At 33.1% G+C, this 23,638-nt stretch overlaps 1 protein-coding gene across 1 annotated transcript; it reads left to right on the top strand.

The window, feature by feature from the left end:
* Positions 1-13: 13 nt before the first annotated feature.
* On the top strand, positions 14-23,638 carry LOC124368965 (thyrotropin-releasing hormone-degrading ectoenzyme-like). Its single transcript, XM_046826544.1, has 16 exons — positions 14-148; positions 4,005-4,182; positions 6,307-6,626; positions 8,648-8,800; positions 9,331-9,624; positions 10,493-10,679; positions 11,425-11,590; positions 12,213-12,294; positions 12,982-13,165; positions 15,360-15,558; positions 17,024-17,310; positions 18,060-18,244; positions 19,164-19,334; positions 21,006-21,161; positions 22,312-22,387; positions 23,317-23,638. Coding segments are annotated over exons 1-16 (2,880 nt in total). The 5' UTR covers positions 14-146; the 3' UTR covers positions 23,557-23,638.

Below are 23,638 nucleotides of genomic sequence, written 5' to 3'. Positions count from 1 at the left end.
ACATAGCTCTATACCGATATAACCGAATCTATCGGTGCGTTATCCTTATCTGTTATCAGTATATGAAAAAGTCGGTGTCTGAGCTGACGGGCAATCAATAGCAGCGAAAGTGTCAGTGCTCACACATCAGCTAGTCCATCAGTGCAATGTAAGTATTGTTGTCTTAGGTTTTTTTTATATCATACTATAAGCAGTGTATTAGAATTCAAATTAACTTAAAAAAAATAGTACAGTTCTCTAAGTAACTTAAGCTATTTGATGGAATTGTAATCCAATTTTATCAGTTTTAAAACCACAGTACTAATTCTTCAACAATAGCTAGCCTATCCTAATTTTCCTCAGGATGACAAACCGTTACATACACTTATACGGTATCATAAGTTATTTAAAATTTTTGTTTTAATATTTTATAAAAATAGGAAAGAGAAAATAATGTTTAAAAATTTTTTGGTTACACATTGACTTTTTAAAACTAGTATACTTTATACTACTAAGGTTCTTTTAAAGTGAATTCCTTATGTAGCCTACTTCGCAAAGAAATATATCGTTTCAAGATTTTACTATTTTTCTATTTTACTATTGTTATCCAAGAAAAATAGTGAATATTGAATAACAAATAGTTGCAGATTGATTTATGGAGCGACTATATAGTTTATTAACCTTTTTTATTGATTAGCAACTTCCAACAGGATTCTATTGTGTATCTAATCTCAATAAAATGTGCGAATGAAGATTTTCATTCATTTTTAAAATATATTCACTGTTATCACTTTAGGTCATCGGGTAATCTAAAAACTCCACCTTAACGAATGGGTGAACTTTTAAAGGGATTGATTTTAATAAAATAATTATATCCATATATATTTATATTAATACATTGTTGTAAATTATTACTCTGAGTAGCGCAGATGTATATCAAAAACATTTTTATTTTCTGATAGAATTAACTTGGAAAATTAATCATGGAAGCAATTTTTAAACGATTTTAAGTTATTAATATGTATATAATGTTATATTGAATTATATAATTAAACTTAGTATTATACTGTTAGATATAATTTATTACTATTTACTATACTAGAAACTGATTGCAATTATAAATCTAATGACTATATCATATGTATTTATTGGTTATCCAGTTTACAATAAATAAATAACTACGTGTTTTATATAATTATGTGGAATTTTTATCATGCATCACTTAAATTTGATGTTGAAAAGAAATGAAACCGCCACTTTCGTAATAAATATCCTTAGGTTTTAAATTCAGGTATAAACTTCACGTAAACAATATGCCATAATATAAAAAATGTATGCATATTAAATATTTATATCTAGTAGTAGTACGCTTATAAAGTGTGTAAAAAGTATGGAAACTTTGTCACGGTTAAAACCAGTGGTGAAACTTCCACTTTGTTTGTGTTTTGAACACTCAGGCGGCGTCCTATCCAAGAGTCGATCGACCATTTTGTAATGTACACAGTTTGGATACAAAATAAAGATCAGTTTAGCGTACAAAACGCCGCTTTATTATTTTATAACTTTTAATGCCCGCTATAACGAATTTTCAGTGTGGGATTTACGCCACAAACAACTGTTCTCAACAAATACCTCTTATAACATACCAGGAATTCAAGCTTAAAACTATCAAATAAAAAGTGTTAAAACTAATTGTATTAAGTTATTAATTATATTAAATACATGCAACAACAAATAATTATAACATAACGTTTTTTCAAAGTATTGAATCTTCCAAATAACCGATTGAAAACAGCATATTATATTCATGATCGAAAAGTTTAAAATTTGACACGTAGGTGTTCTTGCAATATTACTGTATTAGAACTCTTGTCCATATCAAACAGCAGATATATGCATATTCCATACAAAGAGTAGTGTATGACATTTTTACACAGAATTTCAAAACTATTGATCTTAGTTCTTACAATAAATAGGATGGTAATTTTTGACTCGAAATGTTTATGGGAGTGCCGGTGACTCAGCAGAACAATATCACTGGTCGCCGCACCCGAGCCCCACCCAGGGCCCGCGCATCGCTGATCTGATTACGGGCATTAAACTGTTCCATTACACACATTTTATAATATACACTTCTATAATATTGGGCTGTAAAGACAATCTCAGTTAATATCAGATAATAGAGCACCATGTATTCACAGTTTATACCTGCATGCATTCAAAACCGAACATCATTGTTCTAAATTTCAAAATCGAAAACTAACTGAAATTAATTTCATAGTGGTTTAATTTTGCAACTCATTCGTATAGAGGCTACATGTTCTTTATATGGATAGTGATGTAATGCTGAAAGCTCCGTTGTGCTTTGGGAACCATACAGGCCTCCATTACAATTTTGGGGAATGAATCCATTTTAGAAAATTTTTAAATTTAAAATTGTGTGAAATCTTTGAAATGTATCTAAATCCCAGTCATGTTATGCAAAACGGTGTATATAGGTTGCCCCCATATGTACAATTTTTGCCAAAAACAATTGGTTTTGTTTGTTGTGCAGTTTATTTTACTATGACGCCAACGGACACCTTAAGGATTAAATGCTTATTCCAGAGCTACTAATATCATACCCAGGTTTCCAAAAACGCGGATTAAGAAAAAAGATCCTCCTCTTATCAAAATTTTTAATCAGTCGACTAACAGAGTTTATTTTCATTTCGTAAGGTTTAGTACTTCAGAAAATTGATCGGTAGCTCTGAAAAGGAAACTATTTATTTATGTTGTATGGAGAATAGTCTAATAAATACTTTATATTATAAAAGCGCTCTTTTGCGTTTAGTGCCACAATTCACTTTTTGTGAGTTTTATTGCTGAGTGAATAACTTATAACGTACTCATTCAATATTTAATGTGAGTTGCCACACTTACATTGACGTTATAAAGGGTTTCAAAACAAGAAATATCCTACAAATGACATTTTGGGACATTTACAGAAAGAAAATATGTCCTTGGTTTCTTTTTTCCGGATTCATGGGTTTTGGGATGAGCTTTTATTTGAAATAATGTGGTCGGTACATGTAGAGGCCCACAATTATCTGATGTAAACGATGTAGAACAGTGCCAGTCGACTTTTAGTTGATTTTGGCAATTAATTGTGTAAGGTGTCACAAGCCTAAGGACATTTGAATCAAGACCTTAGGCTTTTAGACATTGTTTCAGTTTTCAGTCATTTTTGTATTTCTTAATGTATAAAACAATTACATTTCTTATTAAAGTAAACAACAGTAATAAACTATCCTTAAATATACTCGTATTAATCCACAAGATCTATTCAGGAAATAATTCACATTGTTTATTTGTACTACATGTCATTCTCATTTTATCGAATTAAAAGCTTACTATACGAAAAATAAGTTCAATAAACATAACTATTCAAGTAGCCTAACTCAAATTCTTATATGAGCAGAAAGAGTGTGATGAAGGATTCAATTTGAATAAAACCGACCACTGCCAAACAGTTATCATTTATTCGTCTGCAAATCCGTTGTGTCCCATATTTATATTCCGTGATAACAAATACAAATGAACTTTCAGAATTACTGCTATTCAACTATTTATAAAAATGTACACAAAACAGTTTTTTATACTGTATGGGATGGCTCTACACTATATTTTAATAGATGTTTCAAATAACTAACACATTTGTATCATACATAGTCTATATATAAAGTATGTAACCAGTGGTCATTGGATATATTCATCAAGGGAATTGGAAGACTACGTCACAATAATCCAAATGACGTTAAAGATTAGTGTATGTAACATTTTTCGTTTTATTAAAGTAGGTATTTTTACTTTTTGTTGTCTTCAGTGAAATTATGTTAAAGGGTCTTACGTTTAAAATAAAAAAAGATATTCCGATAAAAAAACCGATTTCACCACTGTCGGAAATCAATTCGACTGTGACTGCTCCAATCTCAGACTCGATCATTGCCAGGCATAACTGAAATGTATGGTTTTGTTTGTTCCAGGGCCTATATCACTATAGCACTGGTAGCAGTGCTGTTAGGGGCTCAGCAAGCTCTCGCTGTCGACGGGGTTATCAATAAATATGAGCCCAGTCTCACGTTCGTAGATCCCATACCTGATACACTGGCAGTAAAGGGAACAGTCACAATTACCTTCCAGGTGGCGACTGCGTCAACAAGTGTAAGTGCTCAAAATGTTGTATTAGTTCCTTTATGTAGATGCTAATATTTGGTGTGAATATTTTATCGTTTACGATTAATTAAAGTTACGAGTAATTAAAGAGTTTTTTTGTCCTTACTATATCTTTATAAACATGAATCAAACGAAGATGTGATATTTGAAGTGTGAATAATGTTCAATTTGAGTTAAATATTCACGGGAATCGTTTAGGGCTCACAGTGGTCATCAGTAGTGAGTCGTGAGTCGTGTAGAAAACATTTAATCTTTGTAATCACGAGTGTATCGGATATACGTTGTCTAACAAATGAGAGTAAGAAATGAAATTAATGTTACAACATGACACTTTAAATACATTGCATATATATCTTACTTTTTCCTTAGCATAATGTACAACTATAAAACAGTAAATAATTATGCCTTACATGCAAATCTTAAATATCCTATCTTAAGTTACTTGTAAACAACGACTCATTAAATTCAGACTTTATATCAAGTTTATTAAAACTTTTAACCAAAATCAGTTTTCCTTAAGGGTATTATAAATTAATGTTTGCACCAACTTAAACCTCCCCCTCCCCCTAAAATATAAACTTGAAAGAACTCTCCAACTATTTGCCATAATATCTTATCAAAAACAAGATTTATTATTTTATGTTAGGAATAATGTTAATATATGTATTTCACCAAATTATTAATGTATAAACAAAAATGTATTTTTTTAAAGTAATTATAAGTACAGAATACAGTCAGAAGTAAAAGGCAGCATTGATGTGTCATTTACCTATTAAGGTATACTAATGTATAGCCAAATTTGGGCCATTATGTATTCTGGAGCATCAAATTTACCTGATTTGAAAACCTATAAAATGAATTTAGCAACAGTTGTTATAGTGCTATTTATGTTTTACAATTATTATTTCAACATAAAATAATTGGATTTTTTAAGAGCCAAATGTGATGTAACACATGTGGTCAATAGAGCTGATTCGCGTGACGTTGAATTCCGTTTTCCGTTTCAACATCATAAACACATTCAACAAACTATGTATTGGGATTCAATTTAGGAACCTCTTCTGCCAATGATCTTCCTTCTCCATTAAATTTATTTTCCACCGATAAATGAAGATCGACCCTATCGCTTTACGCTGATGATACTAGTTTGACTTGTAATGATACTAGTTACCAACTGTTATCTGACACTGTTATCTAGAAACAATGTCTATTTGAATCTACCCAAAACTCATATTTAGATTATTTCCTCACAAAACGAAATAACAGGTTGTTACCTACTTTCCCAATAAACCACTATCATTTAAGTTCGGGAAGTTCAACCAAGTTCTTGGGTGATCATTTTCATTATGATTTAATTAAAGTGGAATACAAATATCATCTTCCTTAGTAAACAACTCAATGAAAACTAATGGAATAGTTTTCTGGGGTAATTGTAATATCATAAACTTTCAGGGAGTTTTTCTGTGAGATTTTCTGGGCAGAGCCTAAAACATTGAGTGGGGCCCAAGATGGCGAGACAGCTGTATGGTCCAGTTGTATCCTTATGCGAACAAACGTAATTGATCACAACTTCAACACATCGTCATTAATTTCCTTCATTGAATCACATTACAATACAAGAAACGAAAATAATAATGTAACAGAACATTCAAACTTTCGTTGTACAAACGTTCAGTGTTCTATTAGGCTCCTAAATGTTTGATCTACTTCCTCGACACATACACAACACATGAATATCCATACTCTCAAAGAGTTTAAATATGAAATGAGGGAATACTTAGCTGGAAGGACGTTCTATATTTAAAGAAAGAGACCCTTGAGGAGCTCAAAGACTGTGAGGCAGTACGTCTCTTTATATAAAGTACATTACATAGAATCGCATCTGATTAGTTTATATTCATTTCATAAACTTAATTTGTTCAGTTGGGATTTATTGTAATTAGTTTTATATTTAGGTTGTGCGTTTTTATTTATTTTGATGTGCATGCATTTTTTTTTCGTACCGTGGAAATAAATTCCAAGAGCGAACTCTTAAATAAATAAACTAATTTGTGTGTTTCTTGCAAAGTACCATTTATAGTATTTTAATATGTGTTTCGTATGATATTTTAGATGGACCTCACCCTGTACTGGGGATCCTCTCTACGAACTAGTCAAACTGATACTACTGACTCTACCAAGCCTGACGATAGGGATCTGGGAAAAGTAATGAGCACTGGTACTGGTGCAGCGGCGGTTGGTACAGCGACCACTAAATTCGAATCCACAACTGGCAAATTAACAATCACAGCAACGTTCACTACTGCTGGTTCTGCTACTACGTTCACAGCCAACACCGATTATCAATTGACGATCACATACAATACAGTTCTGAGGAAGGACATGAAGGGATTGTTCTTGCAGCAGATAAAAAATAAAGACGGATCCACGAGGTACAAATGATATCACTGTATATTTTGCTTTATACATTAAAGTCTTTAAAACAATTGTAACGTACAATTAGTTAATTTATAAATTGTAATATTTACAAAAGCAACAGATAACAGCCGAAAACCAAAAAGTAGCTATGAAATACTACTATGATCGTGCTTTAGCTCATACTATAATCTTCTGTATAAAGCAGAGGTTTCAAGCTAGAAAAATACTATATACGTATATAGATTTTATACTTGTGTTTCCCCAATATATTATTATGTTGCTTTTGAGGTACGTCTGGCAGTGTGTGACAAAGTGAAAACTTTGGAAGTCATACTGGATTCAGGCCTCACTTTTAGTGACCATGTAACATTTATGCTACACAGCGTGCCTTGGGTAGACTGAGAGGTCTGTATAGATTTAGAAATATGGTTCCAGAGTTTGCAAAGCTGCATATCATGCAGTCACTTTATTGACAGTGTGGTACTACTACTACCCTGCATACGGAAACAGTATCTTAGGGGAGAATGGTTGTAGAATTCTAAAAGAGCAACACTAGGCCGTTAGGTTCATATTTGCAGGAATATGTATCCTCCTTTAAAAAAGTCGGTTTGGCCCCAATGGAACACTTTTGCAGGGTCCTGAAAAACTGAATGACTTACGAAGTCCTATGTCTCGTAAAGCCTACGTATCTTGGACACAAACTGTCGTATCAGGAAGAGTTCACTCAAATGAGCAGCCGCCAAGACCGAAAAATTCACTTTTCTCAAGTGCAGCTTGAGGTCTGGCAGCTACTTTGGCCGAACCTTGTATAATGACTTTCCTTGGCGTTATACAGACTTACGTTGTTAGAATGTTCAAAATTTAAAAAAATATACAAAAGCAGTAACTAAGATGTTACTATGAGAATTGTATATTAAGTAGGGAATTGAAATTAATTTGTATATTTTAAAACCTTTATATATTTTACTTACCTAATTATTATTTCGGTTTCTATATTTGACTTGCCTTAAAACTATTCAAATCACAGTGTTTTATCAATTTTTGTAACTTCGTTTTAGTTTGTGTGGTCTTTATGAATGTTATTTAGTTATTTAGTTGTTGTAAGTTATTTAGTTGTCAAGTAGTTATTAGGCATATACCATTTGACGCAAGTTATTATGAATGAAAGCTATGTACTAAGAAACGCTTAAGAAATAAAGGCATTTTTATTTATTTTAATCGATAAGCTTTGTTCTTGCAGCAAGGTTCTCTGATAATGAAGTGATAATTATTTATGCTTGTCCATGAGTCGGAAAAGTTCTATGCTGACTATCGACCTGGACTAAAATGAAAGATTTCCGGTTTGTGAATTCACAGGGATTTGTTACCAACTATATATTATCAGTAAATCTTTCCTAGAATCCATGGTCGTAGATTTATTTCTCACCAACTAATAAAGATAACTAAATATGGTTCATTTAGCCTGATAACTTAGGTACAATAATAAAATTCATCTTTACTGTTATGTAATTATTCACATTATTAATAACTTATTTTATAAAACTTCGTAAAAACTTTTATTCTATAATAAAACCTAATTAATTTTACTCTATTAAGTCTCAATGATAAAATCCTATTATTATCAAACACATGTGTATAAGCAGAGAACATATCATGTGTGTAAGTATAAGCAGAATAAATTTCATCTTATTTGCAATTACAGTTCGAGAGGAAATATTACCTAAGCTTCCTCCCGCTTTTGGAGCTTTTGAAGTGCTCCTGAAATGCAACCCAATCAGGCATAACTCTTGCAAAGTAAATTCCCCCTTGCATAACACTGTAATGTTAAACATGAAATAAAACTCATAAATATGAATTATGATATCAAGTGTTCAGAAAAGAACATAAATGCCAATTACTAAACAGAAAAGATTACGTTTTATAGATTTTTAATTACTGGGTTCAAGAGGAATTGCATCCTAATTTGTCAACACGAAGTATAATTTGTCTGTGTGTATCACGTCCAGTGAAATTATTTCTGTTTTGTTTGTGACAGCAATCTGATAGGGACGGACATGCTGCCAATGTACGCCCGTGAGGTGTTTCCTTACGGAGAAGTCCTTCCTACAAATTCTATCCAGCTGAAAATCACAGGACCAGCACCCTCGACATTTATCGCTTTATCTTCAACCACGCTTGATAGCATAGGGTAAGTGTTACTGTTCGATCGATCGCATGCGGTTTCCAAACCAAATTTCGAGAGTATTTGTAAGTGTAGCGAGAAGACCAAACTCTTAAATACAAGAGCTACACTCTTAATTTAGAAAAAATAGTATTGCACATGCTTTAATAAAGTATTAACTTTTATTTAAGCTATTAGTTTTCTATTATTCTAATATTTTGTAATTTTTGTGAAGAAACCAACAATATGCACACCCTCACATCCCCCACCAGTCACTGTATTAGATAACACTAAGCTCTACTGTATAACCATGCATTACTCCAGGCAAGCGAAGTGGGGACCTTTATTGGGTACAGACTGGGTTCTCACACTTTGAAGACTAAACTTAAATTGCCATAAAACTAAAATAATCCTTTTTAAACAACAGTTTGTATTAAATAAATGTTCCTAGCAGTTATGGTACTGTAATGGATAATTTTGGCTCAACTGAGAAATACTTTTCTCGTTTCAATAATCTTTTATATTGTTGGTTGAGATTTCATCTGTTTTTTTTACAGTACTTCGCAGTCGGCAACCTTACAACTGACTAATCCAAATTTCTACGGGTTCGCAATGGGTAGCGGTATGACGAACTTAAAACCAACAACTACAGGATACACCACTGTTCTTAACTTTTATGTACGCAAAGATGATGATACGACGACTTACCAACAGCATGTCGACTTCCTGGCCAACTTGTATTACCAGGCTGAAACTCTCGTGGATTTAGTTCATCCTTTGAAGAAACTCAGCATCGTCTTTGTACCAGACCTACCCAAGCCCACTGCAACTCTTGGCATAATTTACATCAGGTGATGACTTTTTATTTTGTAAGACCTTTCGATAGCAAGGTTATCTTCTTCAGATACATCACAAAACTTGATATTATCTTATTGTAAAGAATTTTGGGATTGGACATGCATGTATGGAATTCTTTTTATATAAATTGGTTAATTGTTATTCATTTTCAACGCTTAAAGTGTCATTTGATTTGTTGATAAATGTTCTACAAAGTTATTCTTGTAACTTTTTTATAAAAATAGTACTTTTGAAATTTAATTTACAAATTAACCAAACTTTTTTCTGTTTGCATAGTTCACATCTATATGAAGAGGTTACTATAGTTTGGTTAAAGTTTGTTTGTTAGTTTTTAAAATATGATCGCTTAACTGAAATGGACGTACAGACAGATAGCGATAAAGAAAAAGAGATAGATCACTGGTTCATTTAGTTTTTACTTCTTCTTGGTCCATGGAACAATATATTAAAGTTGGTTGTCTGGAGAGATTTGTTATAGTTTGTATTTTTAATGGTTGACCCTGAAAGAATTCTGTAAATACAGAAGAGTTTATCATGGCTAAGATTAGCTTTATTTTAATGAAATTATCAGACACAGTCCTTATATGAGAATACAGTATAAAGTCCTGGTACTTCTTGTCTTAATATTGTAGTAACCTCAATAACCAGCAGAACACTTATTAAAAACATAACAAAATAAATATCAATGTATGATTTAAAATCTGTTTATAATTTCCTATTTCTACCAATTATTACACTTGGTTTTAAAAGATCGATGATTCAAAATTAGAAAACTAATCAGTTATTGCGTAAACTCAAGAATCTCGATTTGTCAGATATACGTAGTTTAAACGTTTGTCAACAAGTAATGTTTCTTTTCAGAGATGATGTATACTACAGTGACTACAGCAGCCCTCTGTCCGAAGGGCGTTATAGATCTCTGGTAGTTCCTGTTCTACACGAGTATTTCAGACAGTTCACACACTTCAGTGCTCAACCCAAAACCTGGGAAGACGCCTGGTTGTCTCAAGCTATGGCGACATTCCTCAAGTACACTCTTCTCAACAGTGTAAGTTATATAAATAAAAAACCGACATTTTTAATGCTACACAGTACTGTACTGTAGTATGACGTGTCAGATCAGGTTCCATATTTTAAGAAACGGCTATCTGTGCTCACCCCATTCTTGACTTCCTTGACAGTGGCGCGCTATTTTTTCAATATAGAAATAATTAACTTTTCGCTATATAATTCATGGCCATTGGCGCCATCTCTACTACACCGTTATCTTTTCTTGTTGTACTCATGTTGTAATATGTTCACTACAAACCACTCATTTATGGATTTAACATTTTCCTTCATTATTCTACTGTCTATATTAATTTTATTGACTTTTGTAACTGGGGTTTTGTAAATCTATTATTTTTAAATGATTTTAAAAAAGTAGCACAAGAACTTTCATGAAGTAATGACTTGGGTTGTATATATATATATATATATATATATATATATATATATATATATATATATATGTATGTATATATAATGTATATATAACAACATTAACACTTTATACCACATTTTTACCCTTTTTAAGAAAAAAGAAAATATTAAAGGGTATTAAGAAGTAGTTTTGTCTTTTTGTCTGTCTTGTATATAAAGACTATATAAAGAGTCTCGGCGGAACAAGCACTTTCTCCAGTATGCTCGTGTCGTAAGATTTTCAAGAATTCTTGTATTCTTTGTTTAATTATATTAAGGTGTCAGAATGCGAATATGAAGAATGTAGTTAAAGAAGATTTCGTCTGTTCCAGAATGACTCACCCTTCGACTTCAAGACTGATATGGATGTGGTTGCTCGTCAAATGGCCTTAGCAATGGACTCGATCTCCGTCGCCAATCCCCTACAATCATCAACTCCTGCTACCACGAGATCCGTTATTGAAGCCACTCTTATGGATCCCTTGAAGGATCTAAAAGGTGTGTAATCTCTACAGTTGTTGTTCGCATGTTTTATTCTACCACTTCCTGTAGTACTGTTGCGCCTTTGGGAATACATATTAAATCCCACTCATCATCCTCAGTTGTTACACCAGTGTCTCCTTCCGAGTAAGTCGAGAAGTGCATTGTTCGGGTTCACACACATTCTGACAGATTCTGTCATGTCTTTTTCACACTCTTTAATCTCATTATAATGAGATCTTGACATTTATGTTAACCGTAATTATTATTTAATAAATAATTAAAACACTGTAATAGATTTCTTTAATTTCAAACAAAATATTTATATAATTAAGAAACCAATGTAGCATACCCAATTAAATATGCGGTTAAACTTTGTTATGCGATACTGAAGTATTCTTCTTTTTTGTGGTTTTAGTATTAATTACAGAAAAGAAAAATGAGCATAAAGTGAGCTGCTGAGGTATAATTCTTGTGAATAGTGAGTGTGTTAGATGCTCTTGTGTTAGAAATTAACAGACGAAGAACTCGAAAAATTGGCAAGAAGCTTACAGAAACTAGATAAAAGGTAATAGTTGATACATCACATGAGTAATCTTTTTGACTAGTACTATGTGTAACAATTCCGATTGTGTTTCAGGTGCATACTTGCTAACAATGGCCGACCTTTCATTCCCTGCTGGGGTTGTGTTGTCTACCATCAAAAACTTCCTCAGTGCAAAGTAAGAGATGCTGTGTGACTACAGTGATAATATTAAACTACTCACAATTAAGATATACTCTGGAATAAATCAGATTTCTAAGCCAATATTAGTGTTTACTGTGTTTAAATCTAACATTACTAGATCAGATTTAGGGTGGATATCAGAATACTTAAAATTGAGTATATGTAATACTTATATAAATTATAATAGTTAATACCATTATACTGCTTGCATTAATTGTGCTAAAACATTTAAATAGTGTCAGAAATATTTATTAAATTTTAACATTTTAGACTTACGACAGTTCTTAAGGATAAATCCATTTGCGGGTTCAAGTTGAATACAGATTGGTATTCTTTTAAAGTACGATTCACATTTTATTTCTTGAACGACATATTTTAACTTTTTTTGTATTCTGTCAATTGCAACTGTTAAATAATTTTAAACATAGCGTTTTCTGATCTGATAATTATAATTCGTATTTGCATACAATAAGTTTACTGCCTGAGGGCATAAAAGTTGTACAGATCAATATGAAAATATATTTTGTACACAAAATGCGTATTATTTCAATATTTTGATAATGCTACTGCACTATTGAATATATTGTTGAGACAGTACAGCCAACGATAGTGTAATAATTAGGGCTGAAGCAGTCACGCGTTTCTATAATGTGAATGTTACAAGAAACTTTTTTTATTTTAGACCACTGACAGCGGTATCATCGTCAGACTTCTTCACCGCTCTGTCCACCGCAGTGGCTAGTACATCCACGTCCACAGCTACGGTCAACCTTGCAGCAAAAGCGTTCAGCGCATGGTCCAGTTACATAAGCTACCCTCAGGTCACTCTGTCCACGTTCACGAGCACCTCACTTATTCCCGTACTAGTAAGTCTTATCAATATTATTACATCATTCTAAAATGACTTTACTTAGATCCTCTTAATACTAGGTGAACTTACCGATGGATGGAATAATTTACATTCATGTCAGTTTATTTTGACGATATAATTTTCAATTATAAATTGTTCTTATTCTTAAGACCTCAATACACAAACTCTCTGCTGAAACCACAGTTTTAGTATGCAGTTCTGGAAATTAGATCACAAAAGCAGTAAAGAATGTACAGTACGCGCGCTGAAGGTTCGGCCCTGTCTTTGCCCTACTAACCAAATAAAAACATTGACTCTCCAATGATCCGTCATGGACGGCAATGTTTAATTCTCGCTCGACAATCAACTTATGGTTAGACCAACTTCCTGTACAAATAAAAATCTGAAACTTCGCAAATCTATTTTCCTGTTTATGCCAATGCTAATGAATGTTTTAAGTTTCAATGCCATGTTACTTTTCTTCAATAAAATATATTTTAAAATTAACTGTGCCAAAATTGTGATACAAAAAAGTTTGTATGTGAGGATTTATGTATTATTTGGTCAGGAAACTTTCACCAGCGGAAAAGTTTTTCTGAATGAACTGAAGTTAATTTTAGATTTAACTTTTTTCAGATACGTAGTTTAGGTTAGCCGTAACTTAGTCTGAAGTGGAATGTATCACCCACACCGCTGCTCTACAGTTTATGGCCCATTCACGGAAATGCAACACGGCAATACCATTTGAAAGTTTAACATTGAATCGTTTTGAAATAGTTCATTTCTGAAAAAAAAAAAAAAAAAAAAAAAAAACACTTTAGGCCATATTGGTGATCTGTGAAAAACTAAAAGTTTTAAACTTTCATAAAATTATGTTGAATTTCATTGTATTATATTCGAATAGAAAGTGTTTTGGGGTGTATTATTTATAAACTAATTCTATGACAGATGAATGAATACGAAACACTGTTGTATAAAGAATCCTGTTTATGAAAAACTTAATTATTAATTATGTGGCATGACAATAAATTATTTTTTTAGCCTTTCTACGTATCGGGCCATTATACCGACTGAGATGATGAATCAAAACAAAACTACTAAAACTTGTAATATAACCTTAATACCAAGGATAATATTAAATAATTTGTAACGCCCTACAACTACCAAAATTCACTAACCTCACTACTAACTAAACTAATGAATTGTGTATAACGCACTTAAACCACTTGTCCACTTCTAACAACAGTGAATACTCGACTGTGAGGGAGAACAGGGACAAGAAATATTCAGACTGCAGCGGGCCAAACATTGGCGGATGTCTGCAGAACAGTTGTTATATCGGGCAATCCACCCGTCCCCCGCCGCAGTCCGCTCGGTTGACTCGGAGCCGAACCTTCAGCGCGCGTACTGTACGTTGGACTCAGAGTACAACATATATCTGTTGCATGACTTACATTTCCAAATATAATACATAAACCAGTAGAGATCCTGAGATCCAGTTTACAAAATTACCTTCTGTACACCTATGAACCTGTTGGGCCTGTTAGGGCAAGAAGTTGAGGAAACATTTCATTATGGTCAGAGATAAAAGGATTTTGCCGCTTGGATATTCAGAATGGGTATTCAAAATCATCAGTCATGTCAGATCTATTCCAGCCTCTGTCACTGGGATGGTACTCTATAACGCCTAACGTTTAATATTAAAGTAGCTCCGCCTATTTCAACAGTCAGCCTCAGAAGTTTACTGTTTACTTATCACTTGTTTGCTAGGCCTATCGATCAATCCTTTTATCGCTATATCTCGAAATAAGCGGATAGATATATGCCGCTTCAGGACATCTATGGGGTTGCTTACTGTGACTGACACATCGGTTATTGCTGTATGTAATGTAGGTTCTACAGTCAGCCTCAGAAGTTTACTGTTTACTTATCACTTGTTTGCTAGGCCTATCGATCAATCCTTTTATCGCTATATCTCGAAATAAGCGGATAGATATATGCCGCTTCAGGACATCTATGGGGTTGCTTACTGTGACTGACACATCGTTATTGGTTATTGCTGTATGTAATGTAGGTTCTACAGGAAGGCAGAAGCAAGCCCTTAAAGGGAACATATTTTCTCCTCTATAATTGGTATCGTTTACTCGATTGGAATAAAGGTGCGTTTCTGAACTTATAGCAAACTGACAGTGTTATCTTTCCTCTCCTAGAGTTTACCCAAAACTAAAACGGATTCTGATGGTAAACTTGCAAGCTACTACGTACCTGTGACTGTCGGCTCCAAGAGTGAGCCTCGCTCTTATTATCTGCGGCAAGGCGTCTGGATCACGGGGACTGCGGCACAGAGCCCCATCCCTCTTACCATCGGAGTTGGAACTGACTGGGTGATCGCCAACCAACACTCTAATGGTATACCGAACTTCCAGTACCACCAGTCTCATATGTTATATAATAGTTATAAAAACTGCTCTCATATATCTGGAGAAACGTCTCACTCGTAGAATACTTAACAGCAGTTCATATTTTAAATTAAATTCCCGCAACACAGATGGTTTAAGTAACTTGCCAGTTGCCTATTTCACACTCATATTACATAAAACTTTGAAGATGGATTAGTCATTTTCAGTTATACTGTATATAATGTTTCAAATACTTAAAGGTAGTACTGTACCTAATGATAATAATAGGGTTGAATCGAACACAAATACTATAATCTGTAACCTCCAGTGTTAAAGACACAACTCAGTCTGCTTGAAGATTTTATATAAATTATACAATATAACCTCGATGACAAAATTTGAAATATAAATATTAGAATGAGAATCAGGAGAGATATTTCTTGTTTGCGTGTCAGCGAGAACGGAGTTGTGATACTATTATCAAAATAATGTAGGCAAGGTAATTCTAAAAAGGGTGCCAAACTTATTAACGAGAAATATTTAACACTATTAAATGAAGAAACAATTGCCTGTATACGAGTTAATTAAAATACTTATTTTTCTGCCTAAAATATCTTTTATGTAAAAGATAAAAAAGTCAATATTTTAAAAATATTCTATACTTATAAAGTCTTACCACTGATATTTAAAAACTGTAATGTTCTACAAAAACCTCACTCTACGCGTAGACAAATTATAAGAACAATATAATGCTTCAAAGTTTTACGTAAAACCAAAAGTATTTTGATTTTTATACACAAAAAACAAACAGTTTTTTCTCAAGCCACTGAGAGTAAAATTAGCAATAAGATTATATTATTTTAACGAGTTTTTAATTCTTTAAAGTGGAATACAAAACTTAAGAAGGCTAACCGCATAAAAATAAATACATTTTGTTATTAACTAAACCTTACAAGCAAACCTTAAGTGTGTTTAATAACTTAACAATATAATTTGATGTATATTAAAAACAAATATTAATGACCTGATGGCATAAAAACTATGTTTTTAGAGTAATAATGAAATAAACCAATGTAAAACAATATAAATTTGGCTAAAAATAACTTTGCGCGTCCTTGTGTTATAAGATTGATTCGCTTTTTTTAATTTTCACCTAATGTAGAACTAAAAGTCGACAGAGTATGAAATATTAGCGGATTTCTGATTTGGGATGAGTTGTTGTAACATTATATTATTAGCTATTCGAATTTGTGGAAGTATAAGAACTTTTAGTATGGTATAGAAAATTTTAGTCTAGAAAATAGGCTGCCCTCTTGGAGTGGTTATAACGTTTCCTATAGCTCAGAATAGCTTACGCTTATTTAAATTGAGTAATACAATGGTTTCTGCAAAAGTTAAAAACACATGTACTCTTATTCTGATTCATAACATAGTATGTTTATATAAAACGACTAGTTAAAAGAACCTTTCTATAGGATACTACCGAACCAACTACACAGACAACTCTGGCTGGAAGATCCTCTCCGATGCTCTCGCCTCTGGGGACACAACCCTCAAGGGCTACACTCACATAATTGATGATGCCTTCGCCTTCTCAGCTCCCAGCAAAAACTACCCTTTCAACTACAGCGTACCCCTGACCATGTCCGTGAGCCTACTGAAGAACAAAGAGAAGCTTTTCAGGAACTGGTTCCCAGTTTATAACGGACTTTCAAAGATCAATGACAATATCTGGGAGCAGACCGAATACACCGATTTCAAGGTTAGAATTGTGTTTAACTTATTTGTCATTGTTTGTATCTGTATATAGAATAATAACATTGTAACACACTACTTTAAAACCACAGTTTACTGTTAATAGATTTGTTGCATTGTAATTGTTATTAGAAAATCATTGTTTTAATAATGTTTATTGATGTTGAAGCTCTATAATTAGGTTTGTCAACAAATAGTTTTTCATTTTAGTAGACGACACATAACGTCGTGAATGTAAGATTATACGGGTTTTACACAAAATAAAGTCACCAGGATTGGAATTCAGTGTGTATCTTTGTTATGTGCCTGATCATCAGAACAGTTTTACTGAACTGGATTCCAGAGGGTTGACCTTCTTTGTATAAACATAACCTTACGTTCCAGTTTAGCTCCAGTTCGCCTTCCTCTTAGTGCAGCGTCTGGAACCTGATTTCTGCATTAATGATAACCTGATGATATAATGAGAATAGCTCATCACCTAGATTACACTATACTATATTACAGGTGTCTCGGATGTCGCAACTATGTAAAGAGTTTATTTTTGAGCTTCTTCGTCGCCTTTTTGATCTATCCGAACGAACATAATTCCAGGTTCCAGAACATTCACATCTTTGTAGAGTTTCTACAGCTACTTCATTGCGTTGTAATACTATTGTTTGTAATACTATCAATCATTTCGACGTTTTGAAACTGAGTTATTTCGTGTTTTCAGAAATGTTTTATAAATTAATTTAATACTTTTCATTGTAATTTCAGGACTTTATGACGACCTACCTGCAGAATCTGAACACACTGTTGGAAAGCGGAACGCTGGATGACTTTGAAAAAACTCGTATTTCATCATTGTTTTACGATAACTTTTGCACTTTCAACATCGGAAACTACCGACAATACGCACAGGGCAACGTGTCAGACATCTTGAGTGGCAAGCAGCCGGCTCTGTAAGTAGTCGACCTTCTAGAAAATCTATTCTCTTACAATGAATAGTACATCATATATTTTAATATCAGTTTTCTCAGTGTATAATACTCCATCCACTATATAATACACAGTATAATTCTCTTTTACAGCGTGAGACTTGTATTAAGTTATCCGCACGATAAACAGGTAACAGGTAATATCGCTGAACCCCGCAGACGTACAAACATCTTGCCGAACTGTCTATAACTCTTACCCGGCCATTAAGAGCGCGTTCTATCCGGAGCTCGCAGTACCATCTGACTTCTTTATTGCGTTGGTCGTATACAAAGAAGGCGCATAACTATTTGACCTTCTTACGAAAACTTTGTTGCCATTTGACTTCGACAATTGATAGAGGTGTTCCTTAATAAGAGGAACTATGCACCAAGTTTCAATTCTGACCTTTCTACCAAGAGTTATCGAACCTGTCGGGTTCTTAATAAAAAAGTGAAAATATTTTGTTATTAGTTTGACGTATTCAATATTGAAAAAGGTGAAACAGTACAATTACTTCTGGCAAGTTTTAAAATCAATAACATTCTGAGAAAAATATCGTACATGGTTTCTTGTTACTTAAATAAAAAGTATGGAGTTATATGTATAGGAAGCATATGTGTTTAAGATTTTAACAATTTTACCATTTACATTTTGGTTCGTTATCCAATCCTACCAACTGCCATAGTTTTATGCCTGATTGGTTTTCCTATGGCAGCTTACGTGAGAGAGGAAAAGGTTTGACTAAAATTATTAACAATTTGAGTTTTAAACCAGTTTTGTCATTTTTCCACTGTAACCATGTCTCGAGATATTACACTTTAGGGAAACGCCCGAAGTAAATATCGTATACAAAGTTGAGAAAATACTTCCTAATGACCTTGTATGTGAATTCACGTGTGGCAGGGTACCATCCTCGAGCTACGACAGTCTTGTGTGCTGTGCTGCGCAGAATTCTGGGTCTCTCACAGCGCAGAATCTGTGGACCACTATCACCACTTCTACCAACAGCCACTACATCAAACACTACAATTCCATCGCCTTGGGTTGTCTCTCTAACTACGATGACATCGCCAAGTAAGTAGTTCACAAGCACAACAACCTTACCCATACAGTCCCGAGACATGTACGAGTTCACAAGTACAGCAACTCTATTCATACAGTCCCGAGACATGTACGAGTTCATAAGCACAGCAACCCTACCCATACAGTCCCGAGACATGTACGAGTTCACAAGTACAGCAACTCTATTCATACAGTCCCGAGACATGTACGAGTTTCTAAACAAATAAACGACATCGAGTCACTGATGTGCATGGTTATCAGTTGCATATGATGTTCACGAAAGCATGATTGAGTATTTAAGAATAGTAATTCCACAAAGTATGAATCGCACAAAAGTATGTGTCAGGCACATGGGATCATGCATGAAATAAAAAAATGTTAATAAATAAACATATTTGAACTGTGAACTGTGAACACACACACACCACACACACACACACACACACACACACACACACACACACACACACACACACACACACACACACACACACACACACACACACACACACACACACACACGCACACACACACCCATACTCACACGCACGCGCGCGCGCGCGCGCGCATTCGACAAATTTTCTTTTATATGTTGTTTTACATTTCTTTTAAATAATCAACTCGTAGTGAAGAAAAATTATTGTTACATTGCTTCGATATTAACTAGAAATAAATAAATAAAATTGACTATAACCCCAATAAATTATTATTGTAAAAATAGGAAGAAGAGAGAAAATAAAACTTGCACAGAACTCTCTTGACACTACAGAATCATTATTTATTTGAGTTTAAACTTATTTTTTCCTTCAGTAATAAAAGAATGTTGAGGTACTTTCCCAAATTTCATTTATAGCTAAAACAATTTTTTTACTTTTAAACAATAATGCTTGTGGGTTCATGCGAGTATAATATAAAACGTATAATACGATTATAGTTTTTAAATCAGATTTTTAGGATGTGATTTCTATTTTTATATACCTTCCTATTCAAATTAAAGTGAATAAGTAGTTTTACTGACCACATGAATTGACAATTTCTGATTCTTTAATTTTTCTGGATGAAAAGCTGACTTTTACACACACTAGATTTGTTCTATGAAAAAAGTTTATACCAGTAATTAATTTATTAGTTTATTATTTATTTATTTATTTGTTAATAATTTATTTATTTTCATAGTTAATTTAGTTTTGAGTTTTATAAAAACTAAAAGGTACATGAAAAGAAGTCTGTATGAGTTTTACTGTAATTAACTATTTTGCAATCTAGGGGAGGGGCAGAAGTTGGCCCAGTCTAGAATTTGCAGAACTTTCTGGCAATGTAAAAACGATAAAATAGGCATTTAATTTTTAATTGATTATACGTTTTATACTTGTCCAACTCATTGGTTGGTGGCCACACGTGTATACATGTAGCTTATATTTCTACTTTAAAAGGTATTAAAAGTATGATAACAGATGTGCCACAGTATATTAGAAAATAGACCATAAAGAGGTTTTGTGTGTGTGTGTGTGTGTGTGTGTGTGTGTGTGTGTGTGTGTGTGTGTGTGTGTGTGTGTGTGTGTGTGTGTGTGTGTGTGTGTGTGTGTGTGTGTGTGTGTGTAGTTAGTTTTAGTGAAGGTATACTTGAAATAGAAGAGGTTTTATTAAGGAATAAAACAAAAAAAAATATTTTTTTGCCAACAGATTGTTCCCTTCAGTAGTGAAAAGTGACGCATCTGTATCACCGTACATCTACACATCGCTGTGGTATCTAGCTGACAAGCAACCGGAGAATCTTCTCAATTCCCTTATAGCACTCGACGATAAGCAAACAGCAACAGCTGTATATCTGCAACAAATGTAAGTAGCTTCTCATATTATTTCCAATATTTGTCTTATATTAAAATATCAAATATATGCAGATATTAGCAGAAATTCTAGAAATTTAGACATAGTTTAAAATAATTAGTATAGTTTAAAATCAATTTAATTTATGACAATTCTGCGATTTAATTGAAATAAAACAAAAATATAGAAACAGTATACATCGTGAAAATATTTTTCTTAATTTCTTCCCTAGCGTCCAACGGGAACAAATTTAATATGCTTGAGTTACTTGTAAATATATAGTGTATATCACATTCACAATCATACCCGCGGTGCAAATCACACACACGCACGCACGCGCACATATTGACTGTTATGGTGTAAATACTGTGCCTTATTTTATTTTACGGCATTATACTGTTATGACTATTCTTGTGTCTGACCTGTTTTTTTCTAAGAAGAATATACGTTACTGGTTTTAAAGTTTTAAACGTATAACACTAGTGTCTATAATAAAACCGAGTAACTCTGAATTAGATAAATATTTGTTACATGATGGAATGGAGATTACAAATAACAGGCGAAGTTGTTTGAATTACTATATATAATAACGATCTTTCTTACAATAATCTCAACCCTTGATGGGTAAAAAAATGTAAATGTAAATACAAACAAAGAATACTGCTTATTTGTAAATATATTGTGAAAATATTAATAGTGGTTTTCAAATGGAGGTTTCAAATAACTAAAATTTGCTATGGGTCATTTCTACAATATATTAGACAATTTCTGTCTTTTTGTAATATCCTGTATTCAAAATTAGAGAAGCCTTTATTTACGATGTTTGATGACTTGAAATATGAACAGCCATGGAGGGACTTAAGAGAGATAACAATCTCGACATATACGATTTTAGGCTGGCGTTTATGGTTTCAGTGGCTTATCATGGCTTTATTCCGCATGTAAACTAGAAGGCAGATGGAGTGTTAAGCAACACACGTACCCTAATGTTGTGATATAGATTAAATAGTCATTCTTATCTAATAGTGTAGTGATGATATTATACTTACAATGTGTGAGGTTGACATAGATGCCAAACTAGACACTTTATGTTTAAATGTGATAAGAGTGTATGTTACTTCACCCACTTTACTATACATGATGAAATGATGTACGTTAACAGAGTGGGCGCTCCTGCATTAGCCAGTCTTGTCTCAAAGATGTCGTCTAAGCTGAGCAAGTCGACAAATGCTGATAATGTAAGTATCTGTGGTATTTTATTGTCTGTAGGTGCTTAATGTCACCAATTAAGATAAAAAATGTTTCGTTTTCTATTACATTCACGCTGAATATTTTAAAGTTTGTGGATGTCCCCTTGTTTTCTGGAATGCATTGATCGAAATGCCGAAAAGTATATATTTATTTATTTAATATCGCAGCAACTATGAATTAAATTCGACGTAACAAAATTATTTACAATCAAGAGTAAATTGAAGCTTAAATTTTATAACCGTAAGGGTGATACGTTGTAACTGTACATTCATGAAAATATATTTTTCTTATTTTTTATGTAGGCTAAGAGCATAAAACTGACGTTGCCAATCAATAATAGTTCATTATTTTTAAATTAAAATTTTAATAAGAAGATGCCTATAACTTTGGTTGTATAACCGTAAACCATGCTGACTATTTACCTTTAAATAATAGCTCAATGTGCAAATAAATGTGTTATTGGAAACAAAAAAACTCTGGAAACCTATAACATCGAATTGTTACTAAAACGCATGATGTTAATACTCGTAAATAGCTCGTTTCATACTTGTTTGTGAAATGTAACATGCTTATAACGAATACACAGGAACATAAAAAAATATTATTATATATTATATTATATATTAAATTAGCGATAAGGCTAATTAGATCCCAGTACAAAAGATATCTACTCTACAAACCAGTTTTCCTTGTGGAATAAGACTATAACCCATAAGATGACATAAAATAGTTAGCGAAGTAAACTTATCGCAATACCATATTACAGCTGTCAAAGCCTGCATGCGCAATGTGAATTGTTTTCAACACATGTTAATGATAATATTTTGAGTACGGCAGATGTGCTATTTGAAAAGGATCACTTTGTGACCGTTATTATATTTTTTCTATTATTGTAACGATTGTCTGTGTGTTTTAGCTCAAGACACTGAGTAGCAATGTAAACCTAGACAGTGTGGTAACTACAACCGCTACAAGTAGTGCTACTGACGTCACTGATCGTGGAACTTGGATCAGCACCAACAAGAAGAATGTCGCTTCTTCCCTGACTATAGCCAAAGCGACGACAGGCACAACCACAAGTGGTGCCACAGCATCCACTCTCTCTGTGCTCTTGCTCCTTCCTCTCTATATCATCAGTGTATCAACGATGTTTTAAAATCTGATATGTGATATATCGCATTATTTATTATTGTAACTCTTGTACATTTTAATAGTATGAAATAAACGGTTAAAATTTT

The sequence above is a fragment of the Homalodisca vitripennis genome, chromosome X (genome assembly GCF_021130785.1).
Source record: "Homalodisca vitripennis isolate AUS2020 chromosome X, UT_GWSS_2.1, whole genome shotgun sequence".
NCBI lineage: Eukaryota > Metazoa > Arthropoda > Insecta > Hemiptera > Cicadellidae > Homalodisca > Homalodisca vitripennis.
The sequence above is the reverse complement of the archived record's forward strand: the minus strand, read 5'-3'. Positions and strand labels throughout refer to the sequence as shown.

Excerpts from the sequence above, each read along its gene's own strand:
- LOC124368965 (XM_046826544.1), top strand. Across the intron at positions 6,627-8,647 it reads AATAAAGACGGATCCACGAG|CAATCTGATAGGGACGGACA; the intron begins GTACAAATGATA and ends TGTTTGTGACAG. Across the intron at positions 22,388-23,316 it reads AGTCGACAAATGCTGATAAT|CTCAAGACACTGAGTAGCAA; the intron begins GTAAGTATCTGT and ends TGTGTGTTTTAG.